Here is a 14,186-nt window from a genome sequence, read left to right as displayed (position 1 = left end):
TTAATTTTGAACTTTGAAGTGTGTTCATTTGTCCACATCTTGCGCTGCATTGTAGACACGCTGCACTTGCTGTTCTTGTTGTATTGCATCATGTTTCTTGGCTTAATGCCTTTTGTCTTATGTACCGAACTCACCTTTCCTCTTTTGTGATTGGCTGTTGGCTCCATGATTTTGGAGCAGATGATTGGCTGTCATTAAATGTGCACAAAAAGAGGAAGAGAAATCAGTTCATAAAAGCAGAATGAGTTGAGAACTTCTAACAGAGACCAGAGTTGGTGTTGATCCTCTCCAGACTCAGACAACGGCTGACAAAGGTACGAAAACTTCTCTTTATCTGTTTCTGAAATCCTTATGCAGTTATTTTTTGGTTTATTTATTTTGTTTAATTTATTTTACAGAGTCAATTTCCAAAACAGGAACCAGCAACTGTTTCGATGCCTGATGAGTTTTGTTTTTGTTGACTGATATTTCAATACAAAGCATTATTTTAGCAGATGTTTTGTCCAGAATATTGTTTTTATTTTATTTCATTTTTCACTTTGCTTAAACTGTAGCTAGTTCCAGTAAAAGCAAAGAGAACCAGGTTTTGTTATGTAGAGCGCCCCCTGGTGTCCTAGACTGTGAATCAGCCTCTAGTTCTTCCAGCATCCGACAACATCACTGTTTATGTCAAATGACGGAGCTGGTGCCAGAAGAACAACAGATTTTGCAGCTGTTTTACATTTAATGAAGAATTCAGATCAGCCACATTCACTATAAACATTGATCGGACATCCACATAAAACGTGGAGAAGTCACACCATTAAACAGGATTTATGAGGATTAAGTCTGAAGAGGTGTGTTTTTAGTTTGCGGCGGAAGATGTACAGAGTTTCTGCTGTCCTGATGTTGATGGGGAGCTCATTCCACCATTTAGGAGCCTGGACAGCAAACAGTCGTGATATTGTAGAGTGTTTATCTCAGTGAGGAGCAACAAGCCGATTGGTAGAAGCAGAGCGGAGGGAGCGGGCTGAGATGTAAGGTTGGACCATGTCCTGGATGTAGACTGGACCTGATCTGTTCACAGCACGGTACGCAAGTACCAATGTCTTGAAACGGATGCGGGCAGCTACTGGTAACCAGTGGAGTAGGAGGAGGAGGAGGAGGAGGAGGAGGAGGAGCGGAGTAGTGGAATAGTGGAGTAGTGTGAGTGAATTTAGGAGGTTAAAGACCAGTCGAGCTGCTGCATTCTGGATGAGCTGCAGAGGTCGGATGGTACTAACAGGTAGACCTGCCAGGAGGGAGTTACAGTAGTCCAGATGTGAGATGACCAGAGCCTGGACCAGAACCTGGACCATAGCCTGGACCAGAACCTGGAACAGAGCCTGGACCAGAACCTGGACCAGAACCTGCACCAGAACCTGGACCTGAACCTGCGCCTCCTATATATAGATATATATGTTTTAAACTGCACATTTTCATCTAAAAAATAAAGCCTTCCCTTCTTTCTTTTACTTCAGTGAAAATGATCCTCCTTACTGCCTTCATCTTCACTGTGGCCCTGATCCACGAGGCCAGCAGCGTGAAGAAGAACTTGCAGCCCTGCCAAGATACGAGCTACAACGACGCATACAACGTCTTTGCTGAAAGACACATCCTTAAAGAGTCCTTCGACAAAAGTGATCCAGAGAAGTGGGAAGGGTGAATTGAAAGTTTAAATTGATTATTTCATTATAAAAGAGAGAAGAACTGTGTGCTAAATTACGGTTCCTTCAGTTATCAGGTTCCTCTCCTGTGGAACCAGCTCCCAATCTCTTCAAGTCTGAGCTTTACACGTGTTTGTTTGACTAAACTTAAAGGCTGAAAAGAACTCTTCTTCGTATCTCTGCACTTTTCTGTTCTGACTTTTCTTGACATTGAAATTTTAATGTCTTTTTCTTTTTTGTGCTGTAAAGTATTTTGCACTGAAGATTGAAGATTCAATTGAACTGAATTAAATGTAAGACATGATGGTGAAATATTGATCTAATTTTACAGGTATTTGAGAGGCAAAGGTCTGTGGTGCAGAGTTTCATTGCAGTCCTTCATCGAGTCCAGTGAGAATGTCGAGCAGATCTGCAGCAGCAAGGGCCGTCGCCTGTTAAACAATCAGAACCAGGGTAACTTGTGTATCAGCCAATCAGAAATGATGGTTTATGATGTCAGATATAGTCAGATGAACATCAACTGTCAACTACATGTGACAAACCAACGTCGACGTGTGATTGTGGCCTGTAATAAGGTTGGAAACAAATGCCTTCCTGTTCATTTTGAGAAATTCAGCGGTCAAAGGCCAAGCAATGATCCATGCGTGAGAAAATAAACCAGACTGCCAATCAAATTAGGAATATCCCACGAAGAAGCTGGGAGGCATTCGAAAGCTCAGGAAATTAGGTTTGATGTGAGGAAGATATCGTAATGTCTTCTTTAAACATTCTTTCATGTGAAATACGCATTCTCAATATTCAAATTGTACGAGTTAAAAACCACGTGAATAAGGAGACCACGGAGAACCTGTAGTTTTAACTCATCGATCTTTTCTTCTTTGATGTTTTCAATTGTCTGCCAGATGTTACGACCTCTGTAACATCTGTGGAAAAACCATACGCTACCTACTCCCGTCTCTTTGACCCGCCGATGTTACCTGCCATTCGGTCAGCATTTGTGCAGATATAGTGCCCCCCTCCCCCTCCTCTCACCCTGTTGTCCCGAGGTCAGCATTTACATACTGTCTCCCCCACCCTCCTGCCTTCTGTATAAAATGCTTCACTCTGTCAATGCAAATAAAAATCCAACTACAACAAACTTTGGATCAGGACCTTGAGTGTTTTTCCTTCAACAGATGTCACAGGACGTGGCAGCAATTGTGCTCAAACACAGAAATGTACTTGGTCACCTCGTTTGGCTCGCTGTGTTAAACGTTATAAACTGCAATACGTCAAAACGTGTAGAAACCTAGTGTACAATTATTATTGACCTCCTGAGCGCCATTGCATGTCTGTGTTGTTTTACATGGATGATGTCAGGTTCGTTTTTGACTTTTTGTTATTTCTGGTTTGAGGTCATAATTTCAGCAGGCAGTTTAATTATTTTCTGACATCTAAACTTTCGACTAAGTTTAACTAAAAGAGGACTTTTGTTCTTTCACAGAGCGTGCCATCTTGCTCCGCCATGTTTGTACTGTAGCCTGCAATCCAAACATAAAATAATAAGACGATAATAATTAAATAAAAAAGATGTTTTTCTCAAGCTTCACGGCCACCTTCGATTCAGTGACATACTTGGAAGGTAAAGGTGTTCAGGTTGTTGCAGTCTGCGAACTCACCACTTGATGTCACCAAATCGTCTTCTTTAAGGCTTTTCCCACAACATTTGGTGAAATGAGCATCATTTCGTGAAGAGACGTGAAAACTGAAGTGCAAAATGCCTGCATTTGTAACGACAGGACAACTGTTAATTAGAATAACGACAATATCGATTTAAGATGCAGCTAATTTACCACAAAAAATATGTAGCTTAAAACCCAGTTTTGTTTTTCATTTGTAGGTATTTATTGTCTTTTTTGTTGTTGTATTTTAGTATTTGTTTTGCTCTATATACTGTCAAATAAATGCATTCATTCTGTTTGGAAATTTAGATTAGAATCAAATGACTCAAGTGTGAACTTTAAATGGGAATATTTGTAGTAGAGAAATCATAGAGAATAATTGCTAAACCCTTAAACTTTACAGTTTCCAACCACTTATTTTAGTTTAATTTCTTTTGTTTTATTGCTTGATTTTTAATGAATGAATTTGCTAGCTGAGCGTCACACCACCCAAAACCAAATGACCATCTTAAAAATAAGATTGTGCAAAAAGAGATATTTGCTGAAAACAGCTGGCTGAGGATGTAGTTGTAGATAAACTTCTGAGTTCATCATTACAAATGAACCTTTTCTAATTTCATCTCCCCGACGTGGGGGACGGCTTCGGGGAGAGGCGGCTTTGGGGAGGCGGCGCACCGGAGTGCGAGAGCCCGGACATCACTGCTTGCAGTTTTAATATTTAACTGCATCTATATATTTTCATCTGTTTAAGTTCTAAAAATGTGCTGTTTTTTTTTTTATTAAAGGGATTTTATTGTTTGCATTTAACTCTGAAACCAAAAATTCTATTATAACAAAAACAGAGAGAGTAAAACGTCATTTTTGTTGCAAATGTTCTGCCCGAGGAGGAATTATTGAAGAATCTACTCCTGTTAAAGACAAATATCATGAATGAGCACTGTTCACTAGTCCATGTATTTAAAAAACAAACAAACACACACACAAGGTGATGCAGGTTAAACTAAGCAAGCCAAACATGTTTGGAGCTGCCTGACTCTAATAGACTCACTATAAATGGACTTAAAACACCAAGACCGTGGGAGGTCGAGGTGCGCAGGGTGCAGCAGCCCCCCTGGCAGATGGGAGAGGACCGGCACGCCCACAACCATAAATAAATAAAAAAATAAAATAAATTAAAATAAATAATATTAAATCAGAGATTTATTTTAGTTTCGTTGATTATGTTCAAATTCTAATAATACGTGTATTTTTCAATAAATGATTAATAGTTAAATGTTAGCTTCCGAACTTTCAGTCCGGCCGGAAATGACGTCTAAGGTCAGATTTGGCAAGTCAAAGGTCACGTGACGTCTCGCCAACAAGCGCAACAGAAAGTAAACAGTGACGCTGGAGCAGAATATCGGAATTTCTTTCTCGAGCCACAAAGAAAAGAACAAAAACCACGCGGGTCAAAATCAAGGACTGACGGCGACGCCTGCAACAGACGCACAATAACGGACAAATATCTCAGTGGGAGAACTGGGAGCTGACGTTCAGAGAGCTAGCGCAGAGGTTACGGACATCTAACAAGGTAAGTTTATCATTCGAGGCTGGAGCTGCTCCGTTTCAGGACCTGGTCGCTTGTCTGTAAGGATTCTCAATAACTCAATAACTCCACTCAGTGATGAGCTGCGTCTCATAATTTATATCTCCAGTTTCCAGCTTCAACATGTTGTTCATGACGTCCCATGTTGGCGGATCGTGTTGACCTGCTGTCTCCCCCTGAAGATCCTCAGCCCACCTGAAGTCGACAGATATGGAGTACGGTGGATCTCTGAGGCCATAAAATACAACAAATACAATGAAGGACAGAAGAAAATCAGTACGAAATTATATACATGTTCCACTGTATGATATTATAAATGCTCTTTTTTTTTTTTATAAAGATCTGGTCCAGAATCTGCAAAGAGAAATTGATGTCCTCAAAAAGACCATCGATGAGCTGGACACACAAACCCAGACTTGCAGGTGAGCCCAGAGGATCTGATGTTCTGTTCTGTTCTGTTCTTTGAAAATTACATTTTTTTTAATATTCAATTTGTTTATATAGCGCCAAATCACAACACAAATTATTTCAGGCCACTTAACATGGTGAATATCCTTAAAACAGAACTTTATAGCATCAAACAAAGGAACCCAACAGATCAACAGTTACCACATGAACTGTTTCCTGGGAGGACAAACCTCCAACAGTGAGAAGGAAATATTTAACATTAAAAGAAAGAGAAATCTCCAACGGTGGGAAGGAAAATCTTCCTTTTAACAGGAAGAAACCTCAAACAGAACCAGGCTCAGAGGTGGGCGGCGGTCTGCCTCGACCGGTTGGGGTGAGCAGAGAGAGAAAAGAGCAGCAAAGCAGTCCAGGACAATAAACTCTATCATAAAACTCATGAACATCAAAATGAATCTTGTATACTGTCAATGTGACACACTTCAGCTACACACACACACACACACACACACACACACACACACACACACACACACACACACACAGGTTTCCTCCAACAGGCCTGCGTGAATCTCAGGATTGGAGCGATGTAAGTGTGGACACTTCATTATCCTTCGGTTCGCTGAGATCGGCAACTTCAACCATGATGAAACAGATTCACCAGAAACTGGAAAAACTGTCCTCCGTTGGTGAGTCCTCACATTTATCATGGTTTGTATTTCATTTGATCAAGATCTGTCTTTAATTTATTGCCTCTTACTTAAATTGAATTTCTGTTTCCAAAGAACTGAAGAGGATTCCCACATTTGCAGGTGCGTATCTCTAAACCTCTGCATGACATCGAATACTTTGGTCGTCTTATTTAGAAAAAATAAATAATAATCAGTTGAGAGTTCAGATGTTTTTTTATAAACTTCTGTTGATGTTATCACTTTGGTTAGTTCCCCATATTTTTTAGCACCTCGATCAGTTTTGCTGCCTTAGAAACAAGAAACGAGAAGGAACTCTGCGTGCGGTACACTATCGGTGAATTTTGACGTGCGAATCCTAATTTGCTGTGTCACATTCGAAACAGTGGCGGCACAGTGGTGGAGTAGTTAGCATGGTCGCCTCACAGCAAAAAGGTTCTGGGTTCAAAGCAGGGTTTGAATCCTTTCTATGTGGGGTTTGCATGTTCTCCATGTGCCTGCGTGGGTTCTCTCCAGGTACTCCGGCTTCCTCCCACCATCCAAAAACATGCACCTCTGGTTAATTGGTGGTTCTACAAATTGCCCTTAGGTGTGAATGGTCTTTGTCTCTGTGTGTTGGCCCTGTGATGGACTGGCGATCTGTCCAGGGTGTACCCTGCCTTCACCCTACGTGAGCTGGGATAGGCTACAACCTCTGATTATCTCTGCTGTGCCAAAGCAGTAACGTGACATCTGATGAGACGCGCACAAATTCGCTGTTATACACTAACAGCTGACTGCTTCGTGGTGTTTCAGGTCATGTGAAGGGTTTTAAATGAGTTTTGTGTGCCGATCCAGGTTTAAAAAAAAGATTTATACTTTAATGTTGATATTATGATGCAGGCGTCGGTTTTAGTTTTGTATGCTAAATATTTGAACTTCCATTTTTATTTAAGAAAAGTCAAAGTGTGCACAAAAAAAAAAAAATCTTGTTTAAGGAACTAAAAACTAAATTATATGTATTTTTTAAGGCAAACGATGAATTAATAAGGTTTGTTTCTCCTTTCATTGCCTAATTTCCTTTTATCGATGCCACAGGTATTTTAATTAAGCTGTTTGAACAATTAGTTCTCAATTTGCAGTCAGAATTTGGTGGACAAGCTTTTTACTTCCCTTTGAGCTTCATTTTTAAGAGTCTGCATCGATCTGTTCAACCTTTTACCTCGAACAAGTTCCTCATGTGGTTTCTGTCTGTGTCACTGTCAATATGCCGATTCACTGTTTCTGCAATATGTTTTTTGGTATGGAGTGAGCATGCATCTATAGAACTAGCTGTGGGAAAAAAAATTTCTGTACTCTTAAGTTTTAATTTTAATGGTCTTGGTGCAAATAAAAGGATAAATATATTTTTTTTAACGTAATTAAAAGAAACAGTGACACCTCATTTTCTCTCCCCTCAGCCCCATGAGCGCTTTGTTCCTATTAGCTTCAAATTTTCACTGAATTTTTTTGTACTTTTATACGTTTTTTATGTCAGACAATGTTTTGTAGACTATGTTATCCAATCAGATTAAAATAAATGTAGTTTCCACACAATCCAACTAGTCTTGTTTGTGTGTGTGTGTGTGTGTGTGTGTGGTGGGGGGAGAGGGGGCTTCATGCAAATTAGGATGAGACCTAGTCCATGTATGTAAAAATAAATAAAAACCACACAAGGTGATACAGGTTAAACTAAGCAAGCCAAACATGTTTAGAGCTGCCTGACTCTAATAGACTCACTATAAATAGACTTAAAACACCAAGACCGTGGGAAGTCGAGGTGCGCAGGGTGCAGCAGCTCCCCTGGCAGATGGGAGAGTACCAGCACGCCCACAACTATAAATTTAAAAAAAGAAAATAAATTAAAATAAATAATATTCAATCAGAGATTTAGGTTAGGTTAGGTTAGGTAGTTACTTTATTAATCCCCGAGGGGAAATTTTTTCGCTACAGCAGCATACAGGAAGCAATAAGATAATAATAGAATAATAGAAAGCAATAAAATAGCAGTAAAATAGCAGTAAAAATTCTAAAATATAAAATATAACATGCTCAGTATATACAGTACAGTATATATCTATATATTATATACAAACAACCAAGAAACACAGACAACAGTGTTATTGTTGTGTGATGGATTTTGCCAGAGGTGAGTTATTGTACAGTCTTATTGCAGTGGACAGGAATGATTTCCTGTATCTGTCCTATGACAGCGGAGCTGGAGGAATCTTTTAGAGAAAGTGCTCCGCTGTCCCTGCAGCAGGTGGTGGAGAGGGTGGTCAGGATTATCCAATATGGATAACAGTTTGCTCAGCGTTCTCCTCTCCACCACCTTTTCCAGGCTGTCCAGTTTGTATCAGATGATGGAGCCGGCCTTCTTAACCAGCTTGTTAAGTCTGTTGGTGTCACCGGCTCCGATGCTGCTCCCCCAGCAGACCCCAGCGAAGTACAAAGCACTGGCCACAACAGACTGTTAGAACATCTCCAACATCTCGCTGCACACATTGAAGGATCGAAGTTTCCTCAAGAAAAAGAGTCGACTCATCCCCTTCTTGTAGACAGCGTTGATGTTGGTCTTCCAGTTCAGTCTGTTGTCGATGGACACACCCAGGTACTTGTACTCCTCAACCAAGTCCACCACCTCTCCCGGGACTCTCAGTGGTTGTTGAGCCGTCGTCTTCCTCCTGAAGTCAACCACCATCTCTGGTCTTGGCTACGTTCAGGAGCAGGTGATTTCTTCCCGCCCACTCCACAAAGTCCTCCACTACTGCCCTGTACTCATCCTCCCGTCCATCCCTTATACACCCGACCACTGCAGAGTCATCAGAGAACTTCTGCAGATGGCAGGACTCTGAGTTGTACTGGAAGTCAGTTGTGTATAAGGTGAACAGGAAGGGAGACAGAACAGTTCCCTGAGGAGCTCCAGTACCACTGACCACCGTATCAGACAGCACACTGCCCAGACGGACAAACTGTGGTCTGCCTGTCAGGTAGTTAGTGATCCAGGAGACGGTGGACGCGTCCACCCCCACCACCCGCAGCTTCTCACTCAGCAGCAGTGGTTGGGTGGTGTTGAATGCACTGGAGAAATCAAAGAAAGTGATTTTCACAGAGTCACCGGTTCCATCCAGGTGAGACTGAGCTCGTTGCAGTAGGTAGATGATGGCGTCGTCCACTCCCACATGAGATGGTAATAAGAGATTTATTTTAGTTTCGTTGATTATGTTCATATTCTAATGATACGTGTATTTTTCAATAAATGATTAATAGTTAAATGTTAGCTTCCGAACTTTCAGTCGTGCCGGAAATGACGTTTAAGGTCAGACTTGGCAAGTCAAAGGTCACGTGACGTCTCGCCAACAAGCGCAACAGAAAGTAAACAGTGATGCTGGAGCAGAATATCGGAATTTCTTTCTAGAGCCACAAAGAAAAGAACAAAAACCACAGTTTCTCAATAAGGATTCTCAATAACTCAATAACTCCACTCAGTGTTGAGCTGCGTCTCATAATTTATATCTCCAGTTTCCAGCTTCAACATGTTGTTCATTACATTACATTACATTTAGCTGACGCTTTTATCCGAAGTGACTTACAATAAGTGCATTTCAACCATGAGGGTACAAAACCAGAACAACAAGAATCAAGAAAATACAATTTCTTCAAGAAAGCCAAACTACAAAGTTCTATCAATAAGTGTCATTTTAAGCTACTAAAGTTCTACTATTCAAGGTAAAGTCTGAAGAGGTGTGTTTTTAGTTTGCGGCGGAAGATGTACAGAGTTTCCGCTGTCCTGATGTTGGTGGGGAGCTCATTCACCATTTAGGAGCCAGGACAGCAAACAGTCGTGATTTTGCAGTGTTTATCTCAGTGAGGAGCAACAAGCTGATTGGTAGAAGCAGAGCGGAGGGAGCGGGCTGGGATGTAAGGTTGGACCATGTCCTGGATGTAGACTGGACCCGATATGTTCACAGCACGGTACGCAAGTACCAATGTCTTGAAACGGATGCGGGCAGCTACTGGTAACCAGTGGAGGAGGAGGAGGAGGAGGAGGAGGAGGAGGAGGAGCGGAGTAGTGTGAGTGAATTTAGGAGGTTAAAGACCAGTCGAGCTGCTGCATTCTGGATGAGCTGCAGAGGTCGGACGGTACTAACAGGTAGACCTGCCAGGAGGGAGTTACAGTAGTCCAGATGTGAGATGACCAGAGCCTGGACCAGAACCTGGACCAGAACCTGGACCAGAACCTGTGCCGCCTTCTGAGTGAGAAGAGGACGTATTCTCCTGATGTTGTGCATCATGTATCTACAGGAACGTGATGTTGGCAGTAAGAGAGAGTTGACTGTCGAGTGTCTCCGAGGTTCTTAGCAGTTAGGGTCGAGGATAACACGGAGTTGTCCAAGGTAGTAGTCAGGTCGAGGGTGGGAGAGTCTTTCCCTGGAAGGAAGAGCAGTTCGGTCTTGTGGAGGTTGATTTTCAGGTGGTGTGAGGACATCCACTGAGAGATGTCAGTCAGACAGGCAGAGATTCGTGCTGCTACCTGTGTTTCAGATCGGGGAAAAGAGAGGATCAGTTGGGTGTCATCAGCATAGCTGTGGTAGGAAAAGCCATGTGAGTGAATGACAGCCGAGAGAGTTGGTGTACAGAGAGAAAAGACGTGACGTCCCATGTTGGCAGATCATGTTGACCTGCTGTCTCCCCTTGAAGATCCTCAGCCCACCTGAAGTAGACAGATATGGAGTACGGTGGATCTCTGAGGCAATAAAATACAACAAATACAATGAAGGACAGAAGAAAATCAGTACGAAATTATATGCATGTTCCACTGTATGATATTAGAAATGCTCTTTTTTTTTTTGCTTTAACTGGTCTTGTTTGGCCTGTGAATACGGAGTCAGCGGTCGATGCTCTTATCATGAAGGTATTTTATATATCTGGCTTTCAGAAAACTGTTGTTGTGTCGTGTTTATGTCGACTTTGCATTTGCGCGCTGTCAGATCATCTTCTGCTTTGTGAGTAAATAACAGTGTCGTTGTTTTACCGTCAACGTTCAGTGTGTAAATCTGGTTGATGAGCCAGTGCCAAAGCTGCAGTTGTATATCCGTGTAGCCTGTTATTATCCTACATGACTATAATTTCTTTCACGTGCAAATCTTCATCAACTACACAACTTAATTTTGAACTTTGAAGTGTGTTTATTTGTCCACATCTTGCGCTGCATTGTAGACACGCTGCACTTGCTGTTCTTGTTGTATTGCATCATGTTTCTTGGCTTAATGCCTTTTGTCTTGTGTACCGAACTCACCTTTCCTCTTTTGTGATTGCCTGTTGGCTCCATGATTTTGGAGCAGATGATTGGCTGTCATTAAATGTGCACAAAAAGAGGAAGAGAAATCAGTTCATAAAAGCAGAATGAGTTGAGAACTTCTAACAGAGACCAGAGTTGGTGTTGATCCTCTCCAGACTCAGACAACGGCTGACAAAGGTACGGAAACTTCTCTTTATCTGTTTCTGAAATCCTTATGCAGTTATTTTTTGGTTTATTTATTTTGTTTAATTTATTTTACAGAGTCAATTTCCAAAACAGGAACCAGCAACTGTTTCGATGCCTGATGAGTTTTGTTTTTGTTGACTGATATTTTAATACATAGCATTATTTTAGCAGATGTTTTGTCCAGAATATTGTTTTTATTTTATTTCATTTTTCACTTTGCTTAAACTGTAGCGAGTTCCAGTAAAAGCAAAGAGAACCAGGTTTTGTTATGTAGAGCGCCCCCTGGTGTCCTAGACTATGAATCAGCCTCGAGTTCTTCCAGCCTCCAACAACATCACTGTTTATGTCAAATGACGGAGCTGGTGCCAGAAGAACAACAGATTTTGAAGCTGTTTTCCATTTAATGAAGAATTCAGTTGGCAAAAAATTGTGGCAAGTTTAGTTTTTAAGTCACACCATTTAACAGGATTTACGAGGATTAAGGAATCAATTATTAAAACAAAAAAAAGTTCCCTCAGGTTCATTCACGCAGTTCTATCTAGTTGCATGGGGTAAACAAATAACACAGACTAGTGGGACCGCATCATACTAAACTCTGCATGTAAAATGTTATGATGCTACGTCTTAAAAATACCAGTGTGATAATAATGTTGCAGTTGGTAGCTGTTGATTTTAGTGCATGCACAGCCTTTGATAGATATTTTATTTGGTGTGTATTTATATATATATACATATATATATATTCACACACACAGAAAAATTGGTTTTAAACTGCATATTTTCATCTCAAAAATAAAGTCTTCCCTTCTTTCTTTCGCTGTAGTGAAAATGATCCTCCTTACTGCCTTCATCTTCACTGTGGCCCTGATCCACGAGGGGAACTTGGAGCCCTACCAAGTTAAGATCGTCAAAGAAGATGACAACGTCGTTACTGGAAGGCCCACCCTTCAAGAGCCCGTCGACAGAAATGATGTAGGGGAGTTGGCAAGGTGAATTGAATGTTTAAATTGATTATTTCATCATAAAACAGACAAGAACTGTGTGCTAAATTACGGTTCCTTCAGTTATCAGGTTCCTCTCCTGTGGAACCAGCTCCCAACCTGAGGCAGACAAATCTGTCCCTCTCTTCAAGTCTGAGCTTTACACGTGTTTGTTTGACTAAACTTAAAGGCTGAAAAGAACTCTTCTTCGTATCTCTGCACTTTTCTATTGTGATTTTTCTTGAGATTGACTAAAGTTTTAATGTATTTTTTTTTTTGTGCTGTAAAGTATTTTGCACTGAAAAATAAGGTTCAATTGAACTGAATTAAATGTAAGACATTATAGTGAAATATTGTTCTCATTATACAGAGATACAGCGCAGTCTGTCATCGAAGCCGATAACAATGACGACGACAAGCAGATCTTCAGCCTCACTGACCTTGACCTGCCAAGCCGTGGGAAGAACCCGGGTAAAAAAAACGGTGGGAAGAACCTGGGAAAAAAACGCGGTCGGAAGAACCGGGGTAAAAAATGCGGTCGGAAGAACCGGGGTAAAAAACGCGGCCGGAAGAACCGGGGTAAAAAACGCGGCCGGAAGAACCGGGGTAAAAAACGCGGTCGGAAGAACCGGGGTAAAAAACGCGGCCGGAAGAACCGGGGTAAAAAACGCGGCCGGAAGAACTGGGGTTAAAGAAAACGGTCGAAAAAACGCGGGGTGAAAAAAAAACAGTCGGAACAACCTGGGTAACTTGTCTATCAGCCAATCAAATATGACAATCTAATGATGTCACATCCAACATGGGGGACCATTTTTTAGTATTGTAGTCCTGATTGTTTTGCTTTATATACTGTCAAATAAATGCATTCATTCTTTTTTTTGATATTTAGATTAGAAACAAATGACTCAAGTGTGAACTTTAAATGGGAATATTTGTAGTAGAGAAATCGTAGAGAATAATTGCTAAACCCTTAAACTTTACAGTTTTCAAACACTTATTTTAGTTTAATTTCTTTTGTTTTATTGCTTGATTTTTAATGAATTAATTTGCTAGGAATTATTAAAGAATCTACTCCTGTTAAAGACAAATATCATTAATGTGCACTGTTCACTAGTCATTGTAAATAGAACTTTTCTAAACTGTCCCTCACTTGTTGTTCTCTTTAATGCATTTTATCAACACTCGCACTTCTTTCTCACGTGACTCGTGAAGAACAGCTCATGTTTTTTGTGTGTCCTGCAGAACTCACGACCTTGGGTGTGAAGGTGTTGTTGTTTCTGTCATTTTAAAGAAGTGCGATGAGGAAGTGCCTGTACTGCTGTTTAATGTCATTTGCTGTAAACATACAGAAAACATCCTGTCGCGTTTGTCTGTTTTCATGACGATGTTAAAGAAAATAAAACCATATTCGACATTACATTGGTTCTTGTGGCTTTTTATCCTTATCAAACAGCACCAACGACAACGTGGAGCTTTTGATATATTTAACATATTTCTTATTATTTGTTTTGTTGACTGTCCTGGTTTCAGATGCTGTGCAATATTTTAGGTCTTCCAGCAGCTTTGGTTGGTTCCTCTGTGTTTTTCTGACGTTTGTCATATAACCACATCTCGCCCACAGTGACCCAGCCTGACAGTTTCACACGTACTTCTTTGCATTAACGTGCGTCCCGGG

The 14,186-nt window shown here is 40.9% G+C and overlaps 1 protein-coding gene and 1 long non-coding RNA gene across 3 annotated transcripts; both read left to right on the top strand.

Annotated features, from left to right (window-relative positions):
* Nucleotides 1–226: 226 nt before the first annotated feature.
* Nucleotides 227–2,823, top strand: LOC138203913 (uncharacterized). Its single transcript, XR_011178746.1, has 3 exons — nt 227–314; nt 1,500–1,680; nt 2,017–2,823. It is a non-coding gene; the product is annotated as an uncharacterized lncRNA (long non-coding RNA).
* An 8,620-nt stretch (nt 2,824–11,443) lies between these two features.
* LOC138204146 (acidic phosphoprotein-like) lies at nt 11,444–13,928 on the top strand. Of its 2 annotated transcripts, XM_069159299.1 has the most exons (3): nt 11,444–11,522; nt 12,355–12,520; nt 12,882–13,928. In XM_069159299.1, exons 2-3 carry the CDS (start codon nt 12,360–12,362, stop codon nt 13,201–13,203), a joined length of 483 nt encoding a protein of 160 aa, XP_069015400.1. In that variant the 5' UTR covers nt 11,444–11,522; nt 12,355–12,359; the 3' UTR covers nt 13,204–13,928. The 2 variants fall into 2 exon arrangements, 1 of the variants encoding a protein (XP_069015400.1); XR_011178775.1 differs by lacking the exons at nt 12,355–12,520; nt 12,882–13,928 and adding an exon at nt 11,607–11,943 and having other exon boundaries at nt 11,445–11,522.
* The last annotated feature ends 258 nt before the right edge of the window (nt 13,929–14,186 follow it).

The sequence above is a fragment of the Embiotoca jacksoni genome, unplaced genomic scaffold (assembly GCF_022577435.1).
Source record: "Embiotoca jacksoni isolate LCO1_2020_lvr unplaced genomic scaffold, fEmbJac1.0.p SCAF_24, whole genome shotgun sequence".
In the NCBI taxonomy this organism is placed as follows: Eukaryota; Metazoa; Chordata; class Actinopteri; family Embiotocidae; genus Embiotoca; species Embiotoca jacksoni.
Note: the sequence above shows the minus strand (reverse complement) of the source record. Positions and strands in the feature narration are given on the sequence as shown.

Excerpts from the sequence above, each read along its gene's own strand:
- LOC138204146 (XM_069159299.1), top strand. The coding sequence starts at position 12,360 with ATGATCCTCCTTACTGCCTTCATCTTCACTGTGGCCCTGATCCACGAG. Across the intron at positions 12,521-12,881 it reads GATGTAGGGGAGTTGGCAAG|AGATACAGCGCAGTCTGTCA; the intron begins GTGAATTGAATG and ends CTCATTATACAG.